The following is a 24,988-nucleotide window of genomic DNA, read 5'->3' on the forward strand; positions in this document are numbered from 1 at the left end:
ATCCTGGAGTCCCAGGATTGAGCCCTGCATGGGGCTCCTGGTTCAGCAGGGAGTCTGCTTCTCCCCTTGCCCTTCACCCCACTCATGTTCTCTCTCTCTCTCTCTCTCTCTCTCTCCTTCTCGGTCTCTCTTTCTCACATAAGTAAATAAAAAATCTTAAAAAAAAAAAAATTCCAGCCCCCAATTCCAATAAACCATGATGATTTTCTTCAGACCTCTCCTCTCCCATTCCAAAGTTTGATCTCTGCTACGAGTATAGTGTGTGCCTCTCAAATCCTTCTTCACATCATTCCAAAAGGAAATAGACCACTTACATGTATTATTTTAAAACCAAAATGAAATCATCCTCTTCACGGTTTTCTGCAACTTGGCTTTTTTTACTTAACAGAGTACAGACGTCTTTCCATGTCAACACTATATTCTTTTGAATGGTAGTCCATAACACTGATTCTTTTTTAACACCGCATGGGATAAAAATGTGACACTGGACCCATTCATGTGCTCCAAATACTTTGTTGTTTTAACAGCTGTTACAAAAGCTATTCATTCTTCTCTGTGGAGAAAGGAGCTTGCAATGGGATTCAACGGGCCAAATGTGTTGGTTTGTGGGCAGGGAGTGAAGGGTGAGGAGGAAAGAACTTGAAGTTCGACAACTTTGACCTTGTATGGCTTCCTTTCTCAACTGAGGCATAATTTATCATTATGGGCTGAATTGCATAAATTCATATATTGAAGCCCTAACCCCTAGTAACTCAGAATGTGACTACATTTGAAGACAGATCTTTTAAAGTGCAGTTAAATGAAAAATGAAGCCATTAGGGCGGGGCCTTAATCCAGTATGACGGGTGTCCTTATAAGAAAGAGGCAGGGACACCAGAGATGTAAACACTCAGAAAAGGTCATGTGAAGGCACGGGGAGAACTGTGAGCCTAGAAGAGAAGTCTCGGCAGAAGCCAACACTGCCAGCATCTGGGTGTTGGAATTTCAGCCTCAAGAACTGTGAGAAAATAAATTGCTTTTCTTTAGGCCACCTAGTCTGTGGTATTTTGTTAAGGCAGCCCAGGCTGACTAACACAGATTTCTTAAAATGTGGACATCTTGGAATTTTCTTCAAATTTCCTACTGTAGGCATACAGTTCCATGACTTTTAGTAAATTGAGAGAGTTGCACAACCATTGACACCACAGTCCCGATTAGAACATTTCCACCTCCCTGAAAAGTTCCCTTAAACTGGGTTGCAGTCAATCCACTTCCACTTCCAGCCCCAGGCAACCATGGCTGTCTTTTCTCTGTATATTTACCTTTTCTAGAAGCTTCTATACATGGAATTGTATAATATGTGGGCTTTCAGGTCTGACTTCTTTCATGTAGCATCATCTCTGTGAGATTTATCCACAGGGGAGCACGTATTACTGTGTTCCTTTTTATTGTTAAAAAGGACTTCATTGTATCAATATACTACATTTTATCTAATCGTTAGTTGAGTCACATGGTGGGTTGTTTCCAGTGTGGCTACAAAGGATAACTCCCTAGAAACACTTGTATACATGTCGATATGTGGAATCAGTCTCTTTCCAGATGTTCCTCATGTTCATTTAGACCAGATTACATATTCTTTAAAGATTTTATATATTTATTTGAGAGAGAGAGAGCAAGTAAGAGAGAACATGAGAGAGGCAAAGGTCAAAGAGAGAAGCAGACTCCCCGCAGAGCTGGGAGCCTGATGCCGGACTCAAATCCAGGACTCTGGAATCATGACCTGAGCCAAAGGCAACTGCCTAACTAACTGAGCCACCCAGGCGCCCCAAGATTACACATTTTAACTGTTTAGTTTTTGTTTCTTTGTTTGTGAGAAAGAGTGCATGAGAGAGAGCATGAGCAAGGGAAAGGGGCAGAGGGAGAGGAAGAAGCAGACTCCCCGCTGAGCAGGGAGTCCTATGTGGGGCTCCATCCCAGGACCCTGAGATCATACTCTGAGCTGAAGTCAGATGTTCAACTGACTGAGCCACCCAGGTACCCCTTAACTTTTTTTAATGCATTGTTTATATTAAGATAAGTCAATTTTATGAAAACACAGACATTGTTTTTTTCATTGTATGTTCAGTGCCTAAGCTGGCTTAAGAAAAAAGTGAGAGATGAATGTAATTCATCATGTAAAATATTAATTGTATTTGGTTTTGGTTGATACAGAAACCGGCAATATTTTTGTCTTTTGCATTTTCCATAAATGTATTTGTTTGATCAATATAAAAATTAAATTATCTAAAAATAAGTGCATCTGGCTGGCTTATTTGCAGGAGTGTAAGACTCTTGATCTCAGGGTTGTGAGTTTGAGTTCCACAGTGGGTGTAAAGATTATTTAAAAATAAAATCTTTAGGGCGCCTGGGTGGCTCAGTGGGTTAAGCCGCTGCCTTCGGCTCAGGTCATGATCTCAGGGTCCTGGGATCGAGTCCCGCATCGGGCTCTCTGCTCAGCAGGAAGCCTGCTTCCCTCTCTCTCTCTGCCTGCCTCTCTGCCTACTTGTGATCTCTCTCTGTCAAATAAATAAATAAAATCTTTAAAAAAAAATAAAAAAATAAAAATAAAATCTTTATAAGTAATATAACATAACATAACATAACATACATGCTATCAGTGCTTCTGAATTTTTGTGTGGGTTGATTTTGTTTGTTCAGAGGTTGTGAAAGTGCCATTTCAAGCAATTCACCCCTTAGGAGGGAAACCGGGCTTCTTGGCACAGCTGGAAGAGGATATAGGGTCAATACAGGATCTTTTTTAAGTTGAAAATTCTGAGGCTATTGGGGTGCTGATGGGAATGAACCAGTGGGGAGAAGAGAGAGAAGGCAATTTTCATAATCAAAATTATTGAAGACTCAATGGACAGAGGTAAAGCAAGCTACCCAAAGTGAAGTCAGATGTTCAACTGACTGAACCACCCAGGTACAGTGTCACTGGGAGTTTATTAGAAATGCAAATTCTCGGGCCTTACTCCAAATTCAAATTTTCTAATTTTGATTCTACTAATTCAAAATTTCTCAGGGTGGGTCCAAGTATTGTCTTTTAACAAACCCTAATTGTGATTCTTATATGTGCTAACGGTTGAGTAGCATTGATCGTTCTAGAACATCTCTGAATACTTGGCCTTGGGTGGCTATTCTACAAGCAGGTCCTTGAGATCTGACCAGATTGTGGCTTGTCTCTGAATCCAGCTACTGAAAGGAATCAAAGGAACACATTTAAACCTCAGTCCTAGGTATCCCATCTTGACGGATTACATGCTTGTTTATCTGCTTTGTTCCTTTTTTAAAAATTCTTTTTATTGTAGTAAAAAACACATAAAAGTTATCATCTTCACCATTTTTAAACGCACAGTTCAGTGTATTAAATACATTCACACAGTTCTACAAATCTCGCCACCGTCCATCCCCGTAACTCTTCTAAAACAAGAGTTTTATAAACTCGTCTTATAAAACTACCACTTTGGGGCACCTGGGTGGCTCAGTGGATTAAAGCCTCTGCCTTCGGCTCAGGTCATGATCCCAGGGTCCTGGTATCAAGCCCCGCATTGAGATCTCTGCTCTGCGGGGAGCCTGTTTCCTCTACTCTCTCTCTGCCTGCCTCTCTGCCTACTTGTGATCTCTGTCTGTCAAATAAATAAATAAAATCTTAAAAAAAAACAACAAACTACCACTTATACCCATTAAGCAAGAACTCCTTATCTGCACCCACCCCCAGCCCAGTCCTTGGCAACCACCATTATACTTTCTGTCTGGATAATTTTGACTGTCTAAGTACCTCATATAAGAAGAATCACACAGTATTTGTCTTTTTGTGACTGGCTTATTTCCTTTAGCATACCTGTTTCATTCCTGAGCACAGTCCCCTTATGAACTTTCTTATACAGGATCCCACAGAGGGTCACAATCAGAAGGAACAGCAACACCTGATTAACTGAAATAAAAACAGAAACACATTCGAGTGTAACCTTTCGAGCTGAAATCTGGGGGAAGTTTAGAATAGTCATAGGAGCAGATGCCTTCCCTGACATGCATAGCAGTGGTGGTCTGGGACACTTCTTTAAGCAGATGGCACGTGCAGCAGAGGTTAACCTGGGATGTTGTTGATGCTCAAGGATATGGAGATGTAGTTTAAGAAGGATCCAGGGTTACCCCTAGGCAGTCTGATGGCAGAGGCTACAGCCTTAATGCCTATATGATGCTGCCTCTGGAGCCACTTTCTGTGCGTGAACACTTCATTTCGATTGATAGCTCACATTTATATAATGCTTATGATGATCCAGTACTTCTAAGAAAACATGTTCTCAGCTATTATAAGTCAGCTGCTTCTCAGTTAATTCAACCACTGGTCAAGGATGACGTACAGAAAATTCTTTCCATGAGTGAGAAGCCGGAAGACCCAATTATCTCTTCCAGTTGTAAGCATTCAGGACCATCTGTTCCAGAACAGTGATGCTTTCCCTTGGGATCTACTGAGAAGCAGAGTGATACAGGACAGTGTTTTCCTAATATGAAGCACAAGCCACTGATTGTACATGAGATGCTTATAGGAGGTCCTTGATTGTGGCATTGAGTAATATTAAATCACGGTGTGAGAAATCAGTTTCATTCTATTTTTTTTTAAACTTTTTAAAAATTTATTTTTATTATTTTTAAAAATTTTACTTATTTGACAGACAGAAATCACAAGTAGGCAGAGAGGCAGGCACAGAGAGAGGGGGAGGCGGGCTCCCGCCGAGCAGAGAGCCCGATGTGGGGCTCGATCCCAGGACCCTGGGATCATGACCTGAGCCGAAGGCAGAGGCTTTAACCCACTGAGCCACCCAGGCGCCCCTGAGAAATCAGTTTCATTTCAGCTGCAGGCAGGCAACAAAAGCTACCCAGAATTGAATAACATTGTTCTAATCATATGTATTTGTTTAATCACCTTGTTTTTATGATAGGAAATAGCTTATTCTATTTATAGTAAGAGTATACACTTTCTATGATAAAGTACACATAATTCTTTAAGTGAGTCAACTTAAAGGAAACGGTTAAGTCATGCATAAGACAGAAGAAACACAGATGATGAAAAGTTGAGAAGGTGTTCACTGGTCTACATGGGACATAAGTACTTGAAGTTTGGAAAGTGTTGGTAGGAGAGGAAAGGGCTAGGATTTCAAGTGAGATTCAAATATTGATTCTATCACCTCTTGGCTGTGTGGCTTTGGGCAGGTTACTTAACCTCTTTGAGCCTCAGTTTGCTCATCTGCTCCATGAAGACTGTGATTGTAATATTTATCCTAGTCTCACGTGAGTGTTTGGAGAGTTAACAGAGGCAATGTGGGCCTGTAAACTGTTACAATTGTTCTGCATTCTCATTTCCTGCCATTGTGCACAGGTGTTTACATTTATTGGCCTCATACTGACCTGTTTTCTGGCTCCTAGACCTTTGTCTTCGCACTGGTAAAAGGAAGGAGTCAGTCTTCACGGATGTCTTCCAGAACTATATTCCAAACTCAATGATTCTATTGTGCTAACATCCAGCTCCCCTCTGACTCTCAGATTCATCCAGAGACAACGGGGTAATAGACTCAATTTAAAACCGAACTATAGAGGGGACTTCTGGGTGGCTCTGTGGGTTGGACCCTCTGCCTTTGGCTCGGATCGTGATCCCAGAGTCCTGGGATCCAGCCCCACGTTGGGCTTTCTGCTCAGCGGGGAGCCTGCTTTCCTTCCTCTCTCTGCCTGCCTCTCTGCCTGCTTGTGCTCTCTGTCTGTCAAATAAATAAATAATCTTTTAAAAAAAAAGGAGCTATAGGGAAATAGAAGGTAAGGAACAAAGTCCTATAGTTTATTTATATGTCTGATTAACATGTACCTGCCACAGCCAGTTTAGGCAAGCAACTCAATGTCTACCACCACCTCTTTTTTTTTTTTTTTTTTTAGTTTAAGTATGTCTTATGCAATATTTGGGACATACTTATACTAAAATATCATTCATAGTCAATCTGAAATTCATATCTAACTGGATATCTTGTCTTTTCATCTGCTGCATCAGGCAACTCTACCCTGAGGCTAACAGCAATGCAATTAGATTACTATGTTTCCCTCCCAGGTTTACAAACTGCTAGATCCAAAATCAAGGGCAAATCCAGGTTCTGATGGGGCTTGAACATTATATAATTTAAGATTATTCTTTAAGACTAAGAACACGAGGGCAGCCCTCTCGAGTCCCCTCTCTTTGGGAGCTTTTCACTATCGCTCAATAAACTTTGTTTTGCTGCCCACCATAAAAAAATAAAAATAAAAAACAATAATAATAAAAAGAACAGGAACATAAAATTACAACTGCTAAATTAAATAAGAACACAAATATTTATTTAAAATGAGAAAATAAATTATATTTACAAGTTTATAGAAATGTATGACCCCTCTCTGGATAAATCCACCTCTGAATAAAATATTTAACAGCTTTCCACAGGCATCATCCTGAAATGATGACTCCAAGAATTGCCTATGGGAAAACTGTCCATAAAAATCAAAGGATTTTTTTTTTAAAAAGCCAAGTAGCATCAAAACATTCCTTTAAAATACATATTTTTAATAATTATGACTGTCAAAAGCCATAATCTTACTTTTTCGTAACAAAGCCATGTGTGTTCAATGCAGACAAAAGCTGTGACCTGTGGATTGAAGAACAAAAATTTATTTAAAACAGAATCAACCCAAAAGTCATTTTAAGACTTTAAGACTTTTTAAGACATTTTAAGACATTTAAGACATTTTAATACTTTTAAGTCATTAAGAACCATATCTTTGATGGTCTGATATGTGGCAAACTGTGGACTCATTCTTCATTATTCTGAATCTAGAACTTTGGAAATAAATATTTCTCGGTTGTATAGTTCCCCTCTTCCGATTAATTTCTCCAGCTGTGCAAACAGTCCAAAGGGCCTCCAAGGGGTAATCTTTTGTCTTCAGGGTCCTTTGGTTTGTTTGTTTGTTTGTTTGTTTTTTACCTTCTCCAAAAAGAGCCCTGTCAACTCTCTGGGTTAGCAAATCAGATGGTGCTAACTGAAGAAATGTCACACAAGAACATCTGCTTGATCCAAAATATCAATCCCATGCATATTTTCTGCCATCGTAACTGCATCCCTTTGACAAGGAAATTTTTACATCCCCAGGGACCCCTCGTGGAAACAGAACTATATCTTACATGAAATTCAATCATCATTCCATGAGTATTTACTGAGATCCTACTAAAAGCCCAGCACTGTGCTATGTTCTAGGGATGCACCAATGAACAAATCAGTCCCAGTCCCTATCATCATGGCGCTTTCAATTCCGTGGGGAAAACAGATATTAAAAAGTAATAGATACAATAATTAGATTATGGTAAGAGATAAGAAGGAAACAACAGAGGTCCTGGGATAAAGATAAACAGAGCTGGGGAGCATTTCATGAAGAGAAATCAGGGAAAAAAATCTCATTGATGAGATGGAATTTGGTCAGAAGGAAGAGCAGGAGCCAGAAAGGAGAATATAGAAGGAAAGAGCCAAGTGCAAAGCAAAGGAAACAGCAGGCACAAAGGTCCTGCAGCCAACAAGAGCTCTGAGTATTCTAAGCACTGCACAAAGTTCAATGTGACTGGAATGGATTGGGCTAAAGAAGAGGCTGGTCAGATGAGACCGGAGACAAACTGTTCTGTCTGTAAAGGAGTTTTGATTTTATCTCAAATGCATGCAACTCCCTCCACCAGCGTTTATCTTCACTAAAGTCTACAAACCAAATGTCTTCAAACATTCTTACAGAAATTCTGATGGTAAAGGAGAGTGAACACTCAAACTCATCCACAATGGGCTCTAAAATACAAGTTTCTTGTGTTACCTTCAGATTCCTGCAAACTATACAAGAATGAGGAAAAATAATGACTCCTATCATTGCTAGCAGAGGTCCCCTCAGAGAGAAAACTCTTTGTTATCATGAAGTCAAAGTCTTCCATGCATGGATGGGGTGGGCAGGGATGAGAGCAAGAACATGTTAAATGGGTCCACATAAATGATGATCTGGAATCCTGGGGTTGGCAGCAGCACAAGAACAGTATGTGTGGAGGAGAAAGACCCCCTTGCCGGAGCTGCCACTTGCTCAGGAGAAGTTCTTTCCTTATGATAATGGCACCAGGACTTTTCAAGAACTGGGAGGCCCAATGTTCAGTCCACAGTCTTCTGCCATGTTCTGTACCTTCTAATCCCCACCCTACTGTTTGGGGGAAATCAAGGAAAGAGGGTCCTTGTTGGACATGGAGACTAGGGGAGAGATGTAACCAAGACCAAGTTCTGTGGGCACTTTCAAAGTAAGGCAATATAAGCCATCAGGAAGTTGCGGGAATTTTGGAGGGGCTATTGGGTGGGGAAATATGAGTCCGTTTTACTTGAATCTCCAAATCCATGGCTGCTGGAAGAAATCTTAACCTTTTTTGAGACATTAGTCTCAAAAGTCTGCTGACGACCATAGACCTCTTTCTAGAATAATATTCTGTAAAGCTTAAAAAATATATTGTATTACAAAGAAAACCAATTACAGAATTTTAAAGGACAGGAAGTCATCAGCACATTGGGGAAAAAAACCCAAATTTGTGACATAATACATATATTTCTTTATTAAGCAACAATCATTAGCTAGGGTAATTAGTTACTGTCAGTTGAGGTAGTGGTGAGATTTAAAAATGTGTGAGTTACCTGAACAACTGTAATGGGATATGAAAATACCTGATTTCTACCGGAGATGATGGCACAGATACACAGGAACTTCTGTGATTTATCACCTACATTCACAATTGAAGGAAACCCTCAGTTCCGCTTAGAGGCTAGTGAAAGCGAAGATGTTTTTAGGTATGCCTAAGTGACTCAGTCAGTTAAGCAAACGGCTCAGGTCATGATCTCAGGGTTGTGGGCTTCCCCCTTAGTGGGGAGTCTGCTTGAGATTCTCTCTCCCTCTGCCTCTCTCCGCCACCTCTCCACCCCTGTCCCAGCTGCCACCCTCACCCCTCACCCCTACCTTGCGCATGCAGGAGCACTCTCTCTCTTCCTCTGCAATATATATATATATATATATATATATATTTTTTTTTTTTTTCCCTTAGTACATGAAATCCTGTGAAATGTATCCATGGACACTTTGGCGGTCTATGTACCCCAAGTTAAAGGTTAGACCCCCTGGGCTAGGTAGACCCAACTGCCATCTGGTCAAAACAATGTTTTCACTGTTTGAACATCTAGAAAAACTGCTGCTCTGGGAAGATTTGCTAGATTTGACCTGAGGGTTTTCATAGGCTCCAGTTCACGACGTGACTCTCCAGGTGACAGACAGGGTGAGACCCCAGTCCTAGGCCAAACATCAGAGAGGGGCAGGCTGACTTCCAGGGGGACTGCCAGAGAGAGGAGTGCGAATGGAAAAGAAAGCCCTCCAAGGAAGGCTGGAGGGATGCCAGAGACAGACCTGGGATAAGATTTCCTCTTTTGCACTGCTGTACCCATGAAAGGTCATGAAAATGCCCACGTTTGCAACTTCATGTAGACTGATGGTGAAAAGTCCTCTGCCTCTATGTTGAAGATTACAGAAGATCAGGGAGGGGCCAGGATACAAAACAGAGGGACACTTTCACTTGATATTCCCACAGGACTTATACTGCACTTATATCATAACCAACACGGCACTCGGCCCCGAATAATTAAAATGGCCCCAGGTATGAACGGTTGCAACAGACCCAGCCGATAGGTTCTAATAAATAGAAGACTTGGCACCTGCAGAATGTTGAATCATGGGGATGTATTTTCTATTCAAAAAGATAGTTACACACAGGAGAGTCTAAGCACACGCGCACGCACACGCGCACATACGCACACACACACAGATGCTACCAGGCCAAATTTTTTTTTTCTTAAAGATTTTATTTCTTTATCTGACAGAGAGAGAGAGAGAAATCACGAGTAGGCAGAGAGACAGAGGTGGGGGTGTGGGAAACAGGCTCCCTGCTGAGCAGAGAGCCCAATGCGGGACTCCATCCCAGGACCCTGGGATCTTGACCTGAGCTGAAGGCAGAGGCTTAACCCACTGAGCCACCCAGGTGCCCCCTACCAGGCCAAATTTTTACACAGACTCCTTGGTTTTGCAAAATACAAATTCAAGGCAAAGTCTAAGAGGCCTATCAACTAGATATATTCCAGGAACAACATCTTTTAACAGGAGAGGCCCAACTGCTTCCTCAGAGAATAAAGAACTGGCCTACGAGAACAATTTTTCTGCCAAGACTTTTGACACATGTTAACAAGGTGATTTCTTTGTGGTCTTCTGGATTTCCATAAATTTCATATTGCCACCTTCCGTAATGAGAAAGAAGCCTTCACCCAGAGAAACGCAAATTGTATTTTAGTATACGTGGTGTTTTGTTTTTTTTAAATAGGCTTCCTTTCTGTGATACAAGTCATTTATTAAAAACATAGTATCAGCTTCGAAATTTGACTTGTTGGATTTTAAATATTTAAATATTTACACATAGTAGAATTCACTTTTTTGGTTATATCATTCTATATATTTTAACACATGCATAAATTCTTCTACTAAGAATTTATTGTATCTTGTACTAATTGTACTAAAAATTTATTGTATCTTGGACCAATTCTTGTACAACAAATGGAATAGATAACAAGTCCAACACCTCCAAAGAATTCTCTTGTGCTACCTTTTTGCAGGTAGACCCTGCCCAACATCTAGCCCCTCGAAAACACCGATCTGTTCCCTGTTCCTGTAGTTTTGCCATCTCCAGAGTGCTATATAAATGGGATCGTGCAGTACACAATCTTTGGAGACTCTCTTCTTTCACTTAGTGTGATGTATTTGGGATTCATACTTGCTGTTGAGTGTGTCAATAGTTTCCCTTTACCATTGTTAAGTAGTATTCCATTGTACGGATGTGCCACAGTTTACCCATTCACCTACTGAAGGACATCTGAGTTATTTCCTGTGTTTTTATGATTATGAATAAAGCTTCTATAAACACTTGTTTACAGGATTCGCTGTGATTTTAAGTTTTCAGTTTTCTATGGTAAAGACTTAGAAATCAGATTGCGGGGCACCTGGGTGGCTCAGTGGGTTAAACCTCTGCCTTCAGCTCAGGTCATGATCTCAGAGTCCTGGGATCGAACTCCGCGTGGGGCTCTCTGCTCAGCAGGGAGCCTGCTTCCCCCTCTCTCTGCCTGCCTCTCTGCCTACTTATGATCTCTCTCTCTCTCTCTCTCTCTGTTAAATAAATAAATAAATTTTTTTAAAAAAAGAAATCAGTCAATTGGTAGGTGTGTATTTAACTTCTTAAGAAAGAGCTTATCTAAATAAATAAAATCTTTAAAAAGCGGGGAAGGGCATGTGATGTCTGGGTGTCTCAGTCAGTTAAATGTCTGCCTTCTGCTCATGTCATGATCCTGGGATCCTGGATGGAACCCACATCAGTCTCCCTGCTCAACAGGGAGTCTGCTTCTCCCTACCCCATGCTGTTGTGCTCTCACTTGCTCTCTCTCTTTCTCAAATAAATAAATAAGATATTTAAGAAAAGAAAGAAAGGAAGAAAGAGTGGTTATTAAGAGCTATTAAAAAATAAATAACAATTTGTCTTGAGAACCCAAAGTTTATTTTAAATTAAGTTGATCTCTCTCCGTTATGATCCTTCAAAGAAACTTGTAAACTTGACACTTGACTGGAGGCAGCAGTCAGCAAACAGGGAATACTAACCTTTAGAAACCAGCAGCATGACAGAGAGCCTCTGGGAGGCAGCAGGAAAGGCCAGATGTCATAGTGCTCCAGGGCTCCCTCATGAATCTCAGTGTTGTGAGAACTTGTTGGCAGTGATCTTGGGAAACTCTTCAATAGAAAACTCTTTAATTCACTGTAAAGAACCAGCTACAACATCCCTTTTATTTCCTCAGGCTCTAGACTTAGGATACATGCGCACGGATCCCTTCTGCTCCTCTCGTCTTGTACCATGAAGACAATTGAGTCAAAGTAGCATGTTACTTAGGACTCTTTGGATATTGATTTGGGATACTTTTTAACCATTTATGATTTTAGATGATATGCATTCAGCTGACTCTTTGAGATGATGTAAGCTTAGAATGGTCTCTGGACACAGGGCCCCTCTTCCCCACTCCATGAAGGAAGGAAGTCTAGCACCATGGGAGAGAATGAGGGGAAGGGCAAAAGGATCTGAGACTTAGTCCCTGATGCCAGCTCTACCCTGGGCATCCCCATTCATCAAACCCATAAGTTCCCCTTTTCTTCCTCGAGTTCCTCTGAAATGACATTTTCTTGCAAACAAGAGCCCTTATAAACACATTCCCTGTGGCCAGAATCGTGTGCACCTATGGGGAGAGGTCTGCAGGACTAGATAGTAATGACAACTACCATTTATTGCACACTTAATTTGCACCTAGCTCTATGCTAACCAGGCCCATCTTCTACTTTAACTCTTACAACACTTTTCAGGTAGGTATGTTACCATCCGCAGGGTTCGAATGAGAAAACTGTGGCTCAGAGAGGTTCAGTAACTTGCTCAAAATCACACAGCTACTAAATGGCAGAACAGGGATGTGGAATGAGGGCTCTCTGACTTCAAAGCCCATGCTCTTTAAGCACAAGGAGCTGGAGGTCTTGAAAGGCCATTCTGGCTACCCTAGGAAGCAGGGGAGGTGGAGTCCAGATGGAGTGTCATTCAAGTTTGGTCTGCTTGCCCCTGAGTGCTTGGTGACTGTAACTACTGAGATCATGCCAGAAGCAGAGACAGAGTGCTGACTAGTCCAAGAAGGAAGCTCATCTTTCCCCCGTCCAGTATGTTGCCTACTCAAAAATCCTTTTTTTTTTTTTAAATATTTTATTTATTTGAGAGAGAGAGAGAGAGCATGAAAGGGGCGAGGGGCAGAGGGAGAAGCCGGCTCCCTGACGAGCAGAGGGCCTGATGTGGGACTTTATCCTGGGGCTCCAGGATCATGACCTGAGCCGAAGGCAGTTGCTTAACCAACTGAGCCACCCAGGAGCCCTCAAAAATCCTTTTAAGACAAAGCAAGAGGCTCCAGGAAACTGACCATGGCACATCTAGTCACAAGACACAGCAGCGGTGAGTCAAGGAGAGAAAATTCCTGAAGCAGATGCTTGGAGAAAACTTTCTGAGCAGCTTTCAGAATAAAGGCAGGAGTGGAGTCCTAGAGAAGCACGGACTTCTAAAAGAAAGTCTGTCTTACTAAATTTTTTAAAAATATGAAATCAGAAAAATTTGGCATCCTCTTCCTCTTCAGTTTCATCTCCTGTCTGATGGTGGCACTTTCTGTGTAAGCTGCTATAAACTGCTGTTTCTGGTACATGCAGACTCTAATAGACTAACGCATTCTAATAGATTAAGTAGGAGCTCGAGAAATGTTTGTACCTCCTGGATACAAGCTAATGATGCGGATTTGGTAGAGGGATCAGAGGTGTAAAGAGGTAGAAAACCGATGGAGGAAGTCAGGGACACGAGCTGCAGGGACCAGCTGGGAGATGTCCTAAGAACCCATAGAATAAGAGGCAGAGACCTGGCGTGGGGAGAAACGGGAATGTTTGGGGCAGAGCCTGGGAGAGCATCTGGTGGGTTAACACAGTTCCTGCATGTAAAGAAATGCTTTCTTGTCTCTGAACTTTGGTTCATGGGGTCCCTCCTGCCTGGAATGCCCTTTCCCCTCCTCTTTCCCCAGTAAACAGTCATTTCTTCTTTCAAGACTCAACTCAGGCATTACCTCCTTCAAGAACTCTTATCTGATTACCCTGCCTGGGCGCTGATCTCCATTCTTATCCCTCTCCCTGCACTCAGATCACCGCTCAAATATTACGGGTGTGCCTGTCTTCTCCTCTAAATCATGAGATGACTGAGGACAGGCACTGTGGTTGGACCGCCTCTGTGCACCTCAACAAACGTGTGTGGAATGAATGAATGAGAAACAGGAAAAAAGAAAGAAAGGGAAGGAAGCTCTTGTCCTGTTCCTCAATGCCAGGAAAAAAGGGGGCAGCGTGCCATTACTTGGGGGAAAAGGCCAGAAGGAGGGGACTATGGATCTCTTCCTGGAATAAAAGCAGAGGGCTCTGGTCTTTTTTCAGCCTTTTTCTGACCATCAAAACAAGAAGGCTCGGGAACTGTGTTCCCTGAGCTTTTGTAAGCTTTCCTAGGCCATGTGACTCCTTGTGTGGTGGCTTCTCCACAGGAGTAAATAGCCAAGCCTTTGGCATTAAAGAGCCCCTGGGTTTGTCTTCAAGACAGGAAGAAAGATGGAGCCTCGCAGGTGGTGTTGGACAGAGGGATTCCCTAGGCAAGGCACTGGGAGGTGCACCTTCAAAGAGCAGCGGAAAGAAGGCTGAGGTCCTGGGGCCTATGACTAGGAAGAAAAGGAGAGTTCAGAGAATGGTCTGGACCTGAGAAGTGACCGTTAAGTTTAAAAATGGGCCCCTGAAGACCTTATACAGGGAGCTATTTTACCAGATGCCAAAGAACTCAGGCCCATGGCCAAATCTGGAAAGAATGTTTTAAGACCTGGCAGTGGCTAAGCAACTTAGCTCTTCCTTGGAAGAAAAGGCCAAAGTGGCAAGGACTCCAGAAAAATATTTCAAAACTTAGAGCCCCTAAGTTTCAGTCTACATGCCAACTTTAATCCATGCATAGGGGCTTTCAGTGTTGCTAAATTGAGAAGGAATCTAAAGTTATCACCAGAGTTGGTTAAAAAAGAAAGAGCTCTGATTGATTAATCCCATCTGCTCTGGGTTTAGGTAAGGAAAAGGAATAGAAAAGAACCTGGAAATCAGAACAAAAGATAAAAGAGGAGGCTCCTTTTTTTTTTTTTTTTTTTTTGGAGAGAGAGAAAGAAAAAGAGCACAAGCCAGTGGGGAGAGGCAGATGGAGAGGGAAAAGCAAACTTCCTGCTGAACAGAAAGCCCAACATGGGGCTCTATCTCAGGACCCTGTGCTCAATCCCAGGTCCCCAGGATCATGATCTGAGCCAAACAAAGGCAGAAGCTTAACCGACTGAGTCACCCAGGTGCCCCAAGAGGGAGCTCCTTAAAGATATTATTGAATGACTTTAATCTGGCAGGGCCTGTAACTGAATGGAAATATCATGGGCTTCGTCCTTATAAAGAGCTTTCAGTCCTCGTTCTGCCCCATTTCTTAGCCAGGCAAGCCTGGGCAATTTACAAGACCCAATGAGTAAAATGTGACTGTGCTGCAGATTGAATGAAATAGCCTATAATAATAACAGGTAGCACACAGCAATTTCTACATGCCAGGCATTTTTTTAATGAACTTTCCATACATTCACTAATTCAATTCTCACAACAATCCATAAAGTTACTCTCCCTGATTTACCAAGGGCAATGACACAGTTAATGAGTGGCTCTGAGTGAACTCATTCTTTTTTTTTTTTTTTTAGATTTTTATTTATTTATTTGACAGAGAGAGATCACAAGTAGGCAGAGAGGCAGGCAGAGAGAGAGAGGAGGAAGCAGGCTCCCCGCCCAGCAGAGAGCCCGATGCGGGACTCGATTCCAGGATCCCGAGATCATGACCTGAGCCAAAGGCAGAGGCTTTAACCACTGAGCCACCCAGTGCCCCTGAGTGAACTCATTCTTAACCATCTTAATAGATACTGTAGCCAACCACTTTCCGTTGCTGTTTGCAATCATTGTGTCAAGCAACTGACATAAACTCAGAGATTTAACTTTCCTCCGTAAGACAGGCACCCTGCAGTTTGCATGTGCATAAAACATTGTACAGAGTACTGCCTAAACCACGCGAGCTACAAAGTCACGAACAAGACAAGAGCATGCGTTCACCTGAAGAAAAGAGATAGAAAGACAAAATCAGGACTCGGGAATTGGGTTCTCACAAAACATCCCTGGCCTTTTTACTTTTTGCTCTAGCATAAATTGTTTACTCAAGATCCACCAGAATACACAGGACAGAGAAACCAGATGAGGGAGTCTCCGTTTTGTGGAGGACCTGTTCTGCTTTCTCCTGTGTTGGGTTGAAGCATTCTTTCACAAAATGGTTTTGGAGCAGGTGTCAACAAACTATGAGCCCTACACTAAATCCTGCCCATTTTTTGTAAATGAAGTTTTATGGGAACATAGCCAGGTTTATTCATTGACATTTGGTCTCTGGCTCGTCTCACACTAAACAGCAGATCTGAGTAGGTGCAAAAGAGACCACACGACTTGCACAACCACCAATTTGGCCCTTTGCAGAAAAACTGCTAATCCCAGCTGTCCACTTTAGGCCAGATTTTCTATATATCAACATGGCACAGGTGATCATCTCAGGTCCTTAACTAGGGAAGAAAGAACACCGCATCCCCTTTGGTGTTGTCTAGGGAAGATGAGAAATAGCATGTCTAAAAGAGGAACCAAAATGAAAACAAATGTGGCTGAACCAGGACACTGCAAAGTGTGCTCTGAGAAATGTTAATCAATGTTGTGTGATAAAGCAGCTCTGGGAGTCAATCAGGAACTTTAGTGGTAAACAACCTTAAGCAGAGTTCTCTACTGCAGGACTTCTCAGGACCTTTAAAATGCCATTAATGCCTTGAGATCTCTCAGAGGGTCATATGATTCACAGAACATATTTTCCCCATGGGTCTATGTTCTTCATTTGGGAAATGCTAAAATAAAATAAGTATTTAGAATCATGCTCCCCGGGAACTAGAAATGAAAACTCTGTGAACTGTGGCTTGGTGAGCATGTCTTTTTCTCAGCAAGGAAAGAGAATGAAGAAGAAATAAAAAGAGCCAGGGTGGGGGAAAAAAAAGAAAGAAAGAAAGGTGTTTGAAGGGAAGAAGGAAGGAAGCAGGGCCCTGGAGAAATAACATGGGAGGAGCCGAGGGACTATCAGAGTGAACGATGTGCCAGGGGCTGGGCTGCCGCCATGCAGGATGTGTGGCCACGTCCATCATCACCATGGTCATCGCCAACACCACCAGGGGCCTCACTACTCTGCAGATCCTATGTTATGTCCTTTAGACCTACGATGTCACTTCATTCCCATTTTACAGATGAGGAAATAGAGGCACAGACAAGTAAGTATTCAGAGTTAAAGCTTAAAAATCTGGTTAAGTGTCAGTGCATAGATTCAACTCTGGATCTGGCCCCAGAGCCCATGTTCTCACCACAGCACTGCGATGCTCTATTTGTCCCTGCATTCGATGGAGGGTGGTAAGCACAAATAGGTTTTCATACGGAAAGGTGACATGAAGCCATTTGAAGGAAAAGACGAAACAAACCAAACAATGTCACTTTGATAACTGACTACAGGGGGAGCCAGTTAGAGGACCAGTCCCTCCCTCCACCCCACAGGACGGCCAGATGTTTAGATAGCATCATGTTTTCCCCCTGTCCCTCTTTTTACTCTTGTGTTAACTATTCCTTCTTAACTCCTATCATAAGTAATCTATCAGGCTTATCCAAGGTCCTACATTTGCTCCTAAAGTGAACATAAGATAATTTTTGAATGTTAAGAAAGCATTTTCAACCCAAACACAACAACTACTGTATTTATAAGCCTCATTTAGATTTCCACAACTACCAAGTCTTTTTTCCAGGTTCTGAAAACATGAATCACAGCTCAGTGCAATCTTCCGTGGCTCAGAAATGTACCTGTATTTAAATACTCGCATTTATCCAGGTCCTAGCTCACCACTGACTTCCATGCTTAAAATATGATGAAAACAGTAAATCACACTGGTCAGGGGAGTTAAACCCAGGTCTGGAAAAGCTGTCCAGCATGTGAAAAACTTGCAGAGAGTATCTTGGATTTGCTGCAATAGTAAAAAAAAAAAAAAAAGAAAGAAAGAAAGAAAAGAAAAGAAAAATGGTTGCCTCAACATACTACAAACATTAGCTGGGAGTTCCTGAAGGCAAAGCTCATGTGGGACAATCCACCTCTGATTTACGTTCTTGAGTCTACAGCAAAACAAAGGGCTGCTACAGGCGGGCCAGGGTAGAATGGAAAGGCTGCCACACTGCTTTACCTGTGAACGGTGAGGGCAGGGCTTTGGGCTCCTCGGTCCAGAAGAGCTGTAGGGCAGAGCGTTCAACTCCTGGCTGGCCCGGGGCTGCTGCCCTTCCCGCTGCTTCGGCGGCTTCTAAGATCCCATTGGAAAGCCCAAAGGGTTGGAGAGTCCCAAGGCCAATATTACATTTCCGAGAGCATATTCTTCCCCCTCCCCTTAACAGCCCCCCTCCCTTTGCTTGCGTTGACTTTGGAGAGGCTCGGGTTTCTTCCACTCCTGCGCTGGAGCAGCTGGGAGAGCTGGGAATCAGGCGTTGCGCTGGCTGCGGGGTGAGGCGGCCCCTGAAACCACTTCCAGATGTGCTTGGCAGGCTGGCTTGCATGGCCAGACTTCCTCTGGCATCCTCCTCCAGCAGCCTGAGTGCAAATCGTTTCAAAAACAAGGCAGCGCTGGAGGAAAAGATTCAAAACCGGGAGAAAAGCAAATGCTTGGAGCGTGGATTTCCACCACACGTTGGGTCTAAGGTAAACTTTGAAAGAGCAGAAATGGGAAAATAAAGTTCATATTGATTTTCAGAATCTTGTTTCTCCTGAAACCCCCTAGTCGTTAAAATGCTGTGGTCCCCAAATTAAAGCTCAGCTAACAGCTATGGTCTCGTTTTACCAAGGCAATGATAGCAATGGAGGTTTTAAGATGGTATGTTTTGAGCCTGAACATGGAAAGGAATCAGGCAGGGAATCAACCCCACCCAGCTCTGGACTGTTCTGTTTCTGCTATTGATTCTCAGAAACCCAGGAAATGGGGCCAGCACTTTGCCTGGGATCATGGAATTTATTTCTGCAAACTCTTTCCCTAGCTCCTACAAGGAAATAAGGATCCCTTTCCTCACTGGCTCTTTCTAAAGTGGCATTTCCTGATAGAAATATAAAGCAGGCCACCAGAAAATTTTAAATATTCCTGTAGTCACCTTAAGATAAGTACAAAGAGGGGGCACCTGTCTGGCTCAGTCTGAAGAGTGTTTACATTGTGAGTTTGAGCCCCATGGTGAGTGTAGAGATTACTTAAATAACTAAATAAACTTTTAAAGAGAGAGAGAGAGAGAGGAGAATAACCATGTGCCAGGCACTGGGCTGAGCATTAGAAGAAAAAAAAAAAAGGTAAGTACAAAGAGGTAAAATTAATTTTAATGATATATTTTATTTAACCCAATATATACAAAATGCAATTTCAACATGTAATTAATGTAAAGTATCACTAACTAGATATTTTACATTCTTTTGTGTAATAAATCTGAAGTCTGGTGTGTATCTTACACTTGCGGCACATCTCAATTCAAACACTAAATTTCATCAGAAACAATTGATACATATTTAGATTTCATATAATTTATAGTTTAAAAATTAGGCTCACATTCTCAGGTTGTTCCAAGCATACTTAGAAGTTTGCAAATAACTGAATCAAGTGTCAGGTTTTCAACTTAAATTCATTAACACTAAGTAAAATTTAAAGGCCAGTTCCTCGGTTGTACTAGCCACATTTTAAATGCTCAATAATCAGTGTCCTAGTGGCTACTGTATTGAACAGTGCAGTTCTAAAGGTTTAGTGGGTTTGTTTGTTTTTTCAGACTTGAACTTGGAGAGTGGGAGTATCTGGAATAGCTTCCCTTTGTGTAGAACTTTGAACGATGACAAAGCATCTTCACATCTTCTATTTCGTTTTCTTCTCGTAACATTCCTGCTAGGTAAGTTGAACAGAGATGCTGTTCACCCCAATTTGCAGATCAGCAAACTGAGGCTTTTAAGAATGTTAGAGTCCCAGGGGCACCTGGGTGGCTCAGTGGGTTAAAGCCTCTGCCTTTGGCTCAGGTCATGATCTCAGGGTCCTGGGATCGAGCCCTGCATCAGGCTTTCTGCTCAGCACGGAGCCTGCTTCCTCCCCCTCTCTCTCTCCCTCTGCCTGCCTCTCTGCCTACTTGTGATCTGTCTGTCAAATAAATAAATAAAATCTTAAAAAAAAAAAAAGAATGTTAGAGTCCTAAGAGTCCTAGAGTCACGAACTTGAGGAAGCCAGGACTGGAATTCCCATCAGCACTTCACGCCTGTTCCTTACTTGAGGCATGCTTCACATTCGAGGATCTCTAGGTACAACTCTACGGGTGAAACTACACCCAGGGCTTTGGCATTCTTCACCTGGGGGGCGTCCAGCATCTGGGCCCTGTTTGTATGGAGTTATCCGCTGCCCTGGCAGTGTTCTCTTACATACTTCTATCCTGAAGCCCTCGGACTATTCAGCAAGTGTGCCATTTTTCTTTGGAGCAGGCTGAACATTCTGCTATTCCTCTTTTCTCTTTACTCCCAGGATGTGGACTCCATTTGAAAGTGCAACTTGACCCAGTGTGTTCGCTAACAGACCTAGTGATCCTGTATTTATCTTTGGTTGTGGCAAGTCCATTTGACCCACAGATAGCCTGCGGGAAGTGAGAAGGTTCAGTGGTGGCACTGAGTACTACACACGGAGCACTCCAGCGCCTGTCCTCATGGTCCTCACATGAGCAAAGATATCAACATTTCCTATCCTTCCAGAAGCATGTGCTATTAGGAGCAGTGGGACAGTCAGTCAGACGTGTCCCAAAGCATTGCGGTGGGAAGCCCTCCAAGCTGACTCCTGCCTACTCTAGTTTCTTCTGAAGACCGGGTTTTCTCCCCCTTTGCATCTCTCATCCACTCAGCAGAATGCCTGACCCAGTGTGAGAGCTGGTGACTAAGTAGGTTCAGAGAGTATGACAGCCAAAGCATCCCAGAGGGGAACTCACAATTGAAATAATAGTTCTGTCATTTTCATAGTCTGCTTGCTATTCATACTGACTTCCATATGGACCCAAATCTCTCTGCGCATTTCCCCACTGTCTCCAATTGGGATTCTTTCTCCTTTATTTCTAGTGGGTCATGTTCTGAGGACGGGGAAGGCTTATTACCTATGACCTAGATTTCCGCATCATGTACACAGGTTCTTCCCTAGGGAAGAAATGATCACAGAAAGGGACACAGGTTTTAAGGGACAGTGTGAGAAGTACAGTGGCTCCCAGCATGGGCTCTGGAGACAGACAGACAGACCCAACTGTTAGCTCAGACATTATACTGAGCCCATCACTCAAAACCACTCACCTGTTGTTTCTGCAGCTGGAGAGTGGGAAGCCTCCCGGTGAGTGTTAGAAGATATTATGCATGTAAAGCATTCAGTAAGAGCTCAATACATGGAAGTTATCACAATCACCCCCCGCCTTATCGGCGGGGAGTCTGTTCCCAGACCCCCAGTGGGTGCCTGAAACCCTGGCTAGTTCCAAAACCTTCTATATATTAAGTTTTCTTGCAACACATATATACCGATAATAAATTATAATTTATACACGAGGCAACAATGATAAAATACAACACTTATAAAAATATATGGAAACAAAAGCTATGTGAATGTGGTGTTTCTCTCTCAAAAGACCTCACTGTACTGTGCTCAGACTTCTTCTTGTGATGATGTGAGATGAGCAAATGACCATGGGATGAGATGAAGTGAATGAAGCCACGTGAGTGGTGCAGGCATTATGACGTAGTGTTTGGCCACATCGTCTTCCGACCATCCATCATCAGAAGGGGGATGTCCACTTCCCGACTACGTTGACTCAGGGTCACAGAACCTCAGAAAGCAAAACTGCAGAGAAGGGGGGGACTACTGTATTTTTACTCTTGGGTGAAGACACCCCTAGTTCAGGGTATGAACCAGCGAAAGGACTTACAACAGTAGGTTATTTGTAACTTTTTCTTAAAAAGTCCAAGAGAGTGATATGATGTTGCAAACACTGCCAGTAGCCTACTTAATACCCCTCTCTGCTTCTTCCCTTGAACTAGAAACACACTTTCATTTGGGGGCAGCAGTGGCCCAGTTACAAATACTCACCTCCTCAGACATCCTACTGTCTGTGACTTCCTAACAGGCTATTGTGTTCCTGGCAAAAAGCCGTCTGGTGCCTTTTGCCATTTCTTCCTGTCTGAAATCCAGCCTGGATGCCTGGAGGTGGACTATCCATCTTGCAGCTCTGGGGATGAAAGGGCCACACTGCGCTGCTGTACGGCCACACCAGCTATGCCCAAATTATAGTGTTGAACTGGTCAGGGTCCTGGCAGGATATGGATGGCTCCCTCGAAAAGGCTAATGGTAGATTAGGTGCCTGGGTGGCTCAGTGGTTAAAGCCTCTGCCTTCGGCTTGGGTCATGGTCCCAGGGTCCTGGGATGGAGCCTCGCGTCGGGCTCTCTGCTCAGCAGGGAGCCTGCCTCCTCCTCCTCCTCCTCCTCTCTCTCTCTGCCTGCCTCTCTGCCTGCTTGTGATCTGTCAGATAAATAAAAACCTTAAAAAAAAAAAAAGAAAAGGCTAATGGTGGAGACTCTGAAAAAAAGGCACTATTTGAAAAGGTGGATATTAAGGAAACATGGTTACGAGTGGTGTAGTAAGGCAGTGTTAGCAACTGGAGGGAGGTATGACCACCTATAACCCTGAAGGCTACGGCAAGGGAGGGGTTACTAGGACGGGGAAAGAAGCTGAATGGACAGGGCTACCCAACAGAGCAGACAGTGTTGACCCACACAAAAGAGACTAGGGGGCTAGTGGCCCCAAGTTTGCCATCTTCCATTGGTGGTGCCTCCCTCTGGCCAAACCCCACTGGAAGTCAGAGGGCAGGGCAGCTCAAGTGACATCCTATCTTTAAGTCAGCCTCTCAGGACACTGAACAGGTAGAAGAAGAGTGGCGAGTAGATCTGTATAAACAAATAGAAAATAACCTTGTACCATGCAGTAGGGTCTCCTGGCGTTGTCTGATTCAGCAACCTTACACGTGTTAGGGAGGGCAGAGCAAGAATGTAGGAGGAACCAAAGTCCGTGGTGGCCCTGGGAGTCACCAGAGCAGCCCTGCCCTAAGTATTCTGAAACATCTAACCACATGAGGAGAACAAGCCATCGTGTGGATATGTCACTTTGGTCAAGTTTCAGTTGTATGCCTGAATGTGGTCCTGTGGGATTTTTTTTTTTAAGATTTTATTTATTTGACAGAGAGAGAGATCACAAGCAGGCAGAGAGGCAGGCAGAGAGAGAAGGGGAAGCAGGCTCCTTGCTGAACACAGAGCCCGATGTGGGGCTCAATCCCAGGACTGTGAGATCATGACCGGAGCTGAAAGCAGAGCTTTAACCCACTGAGACACCCAGGTGCCCCTCCTGTGGGATTTATATGCATCTTATGTCTGCAGTATCATTAGCTGACACAGTGTATATCTGAGTCATTATTATTATGTGTTTAGTTTTTATCACTTGAGAGCCAAATGTTCATCATTCCTTCTTACTCAATGGGCCTGCCTTGGCTGAGTGTACTGCTTTGTAGATAAGGTCTCAGATAAAATCAATTAAGGCTTATACATGGACTGGAAGGAAGGAAGAAGTTTTGTAGAGCAGCAATGAATCAATACATTGGGTCAGGAGGACAACCTCGATTATCACTTATTTCCTGGGGCCGGGCTCCAAGGTCACCCTCATGGGGCAGGAAGTATAACTAGAGGAGTCTCAGTTCCCTCTCCTTTCCCTGATGGGGCTCAATGATGGGTCACCTTCTTGGCCCAAGTGGAGGTGCTCTGGGCTCTTTTCCACTACCCCCTAAGTTGCAGGAATTATGCCTGCACTCACTCAGATGAGTATTTTTCTTTCTTGACTGATGTACCGGTGCCCTGTTCTGGTAACTGGTATAGGCTCTACCTGGCCCAGAGTCCTGGCTTGCTCTTGCCAGCTGCCCTCACCATGCCTTGGCCACAGCTCTAGCCAAGACCCATGGCAGCCGGAGCCCTGTGATCTGCGAATAGACCTCTCAGACACCATCTGCATCTCAGGAGCCCTGCCCGCCCTGCCTCTCTTCTGCTGAGTCCGGCCCACCTGCTGGCACTCCCCAAAACTCCTTCCCAGACCTCTGCCAAGAAGCTCTTGGCCTGAATCCTCAGCTGAGATTAAGGTATCCCTCGGACATGGCAATTTATGTGCTTGGCTGGAAACAGCACTGTCTGCCACCTCCCAGCACTAGCCCCTCCCTCTCCAGCTGACTCCTCAGTGGCCTGCCGCTCAGAAGGAAGAGGAGAAACAGGAGTCATATAATGAAAATGACGACGATGATACAAGTAAAACCGTCTACTACTTCCTAAGGACTAACTACCTGCCAGGCATCACACAGTGCAGCACAGGCTTTGCTTTGCATGGCAACAGCACAGATCTCAGTTTTCATGGTATAGTTCAATGACATCAGACCCTCAACAGCACAGTTCACGTCTATTACCATAGTATATTAACTGTGAGTACCTACCTAAGGACAAACTCCGCTGCTAACTTTTTAGTCTTTGAAATTACTAGGCAAATAACAGATCCAAACTGGGATCTGTGACCAACCATGTCACTAGTCTTTCGGTCAGCCGGTGACTGGTCACTGGACATTTGTTATTCAGTTTATGTACAGACAAAGCATAGGGTCCTGTTGCCTCCTTAATTCCCCAGGGATATTTACAAAACTCTGGTGATATTTACAAAAATGGATAAGACAGGGAACTGGCAGACAAAGATAATAGGGTAGCAAAGAAACAAAAAGTGATAATGATCTGAGTGAAGTTCAAATCCAAGGTAAATGGAGGTAGAGAAGAAAGAGCTGGCTGTGGGATGGCACTGTCACTATACAACTCTAGATATGCAGCACAAGAATTTAGTAAAGGTGACTTTCTGAACATAAATGTAGAAAGTGGTTGTGCAGAAAAGGATGATGTTCCCAGGGAAGAGATATGGATTAAAAAGTCATCTTAAAGGAACCCTCAAAGATATTTCCTGATGTTGAAAGTCCAAAGAATAAAAT

General features: G+C 43.3%; 1 protein-coding gene and 1 long non-coding RNA gene across 2 annotated transcripts in view; both read right to left on the bottom strand.

Annotated features, from left to right (window-relative positions):
- GLT8D2 (glycosyltransferase 8 domain containing 2) overlaps positions 1-18,452 on the bottom strand; it is a 37,397-nt gene extending 18,945 nt beyond the window's left edge. Inside the window, exons 1-3 of the mRNA XM_047743457.1 lie at positions 18,087-18,452; positions 6,636-6,683; positions 3,860-3,952 (exon numbers count right to left, since the gene is read on the bottom strand). Of these exons, the coding sequence (XP_047599413.1) occupies positions 3,860-3,952; positions 6,636-6,654 (112 nt within the window). The 5' untranslated portion in view covers positions 6,655-6,683; positions 18,087-18,452. The remainder of the gene's footprint in view (positions 1-3,859; positions 3,953-6,635; positions 6,684-18,086) is intronic.
- A 3,063-nt stretch (positions 18,453-21,515) lies between these two features.
- Positions 21,516-22,270, bottom strand: LOC125106138 (uncharacterized). The gene is made up of 2 exons (XR_007129241.1): positions 22,017-22,270; positions 21,516-21,770 (listed from the first exon to the last, which is right to left on the bottom strand). It is a non-coding gene; the product is annotated as an uncharacterized LOC125106138 (long non-coding RNA).
- Positions 22,271-24,988: the final 2,718 nt, after the last annotated feature.

The sequence above is a fragment of the Lutra lutra genome, chromosome 8 (assembly GCF_902655055.1).
Source record: "Lutra lutra chromosome 8, mLutLut1.2, whole genome shotgun sequence".
Lineage (NCBI taxonomy): Eukaryota > Metazoa > Chordata > Mammalia > Carnivora > Mustelidae > Lutra > Lutra lutra.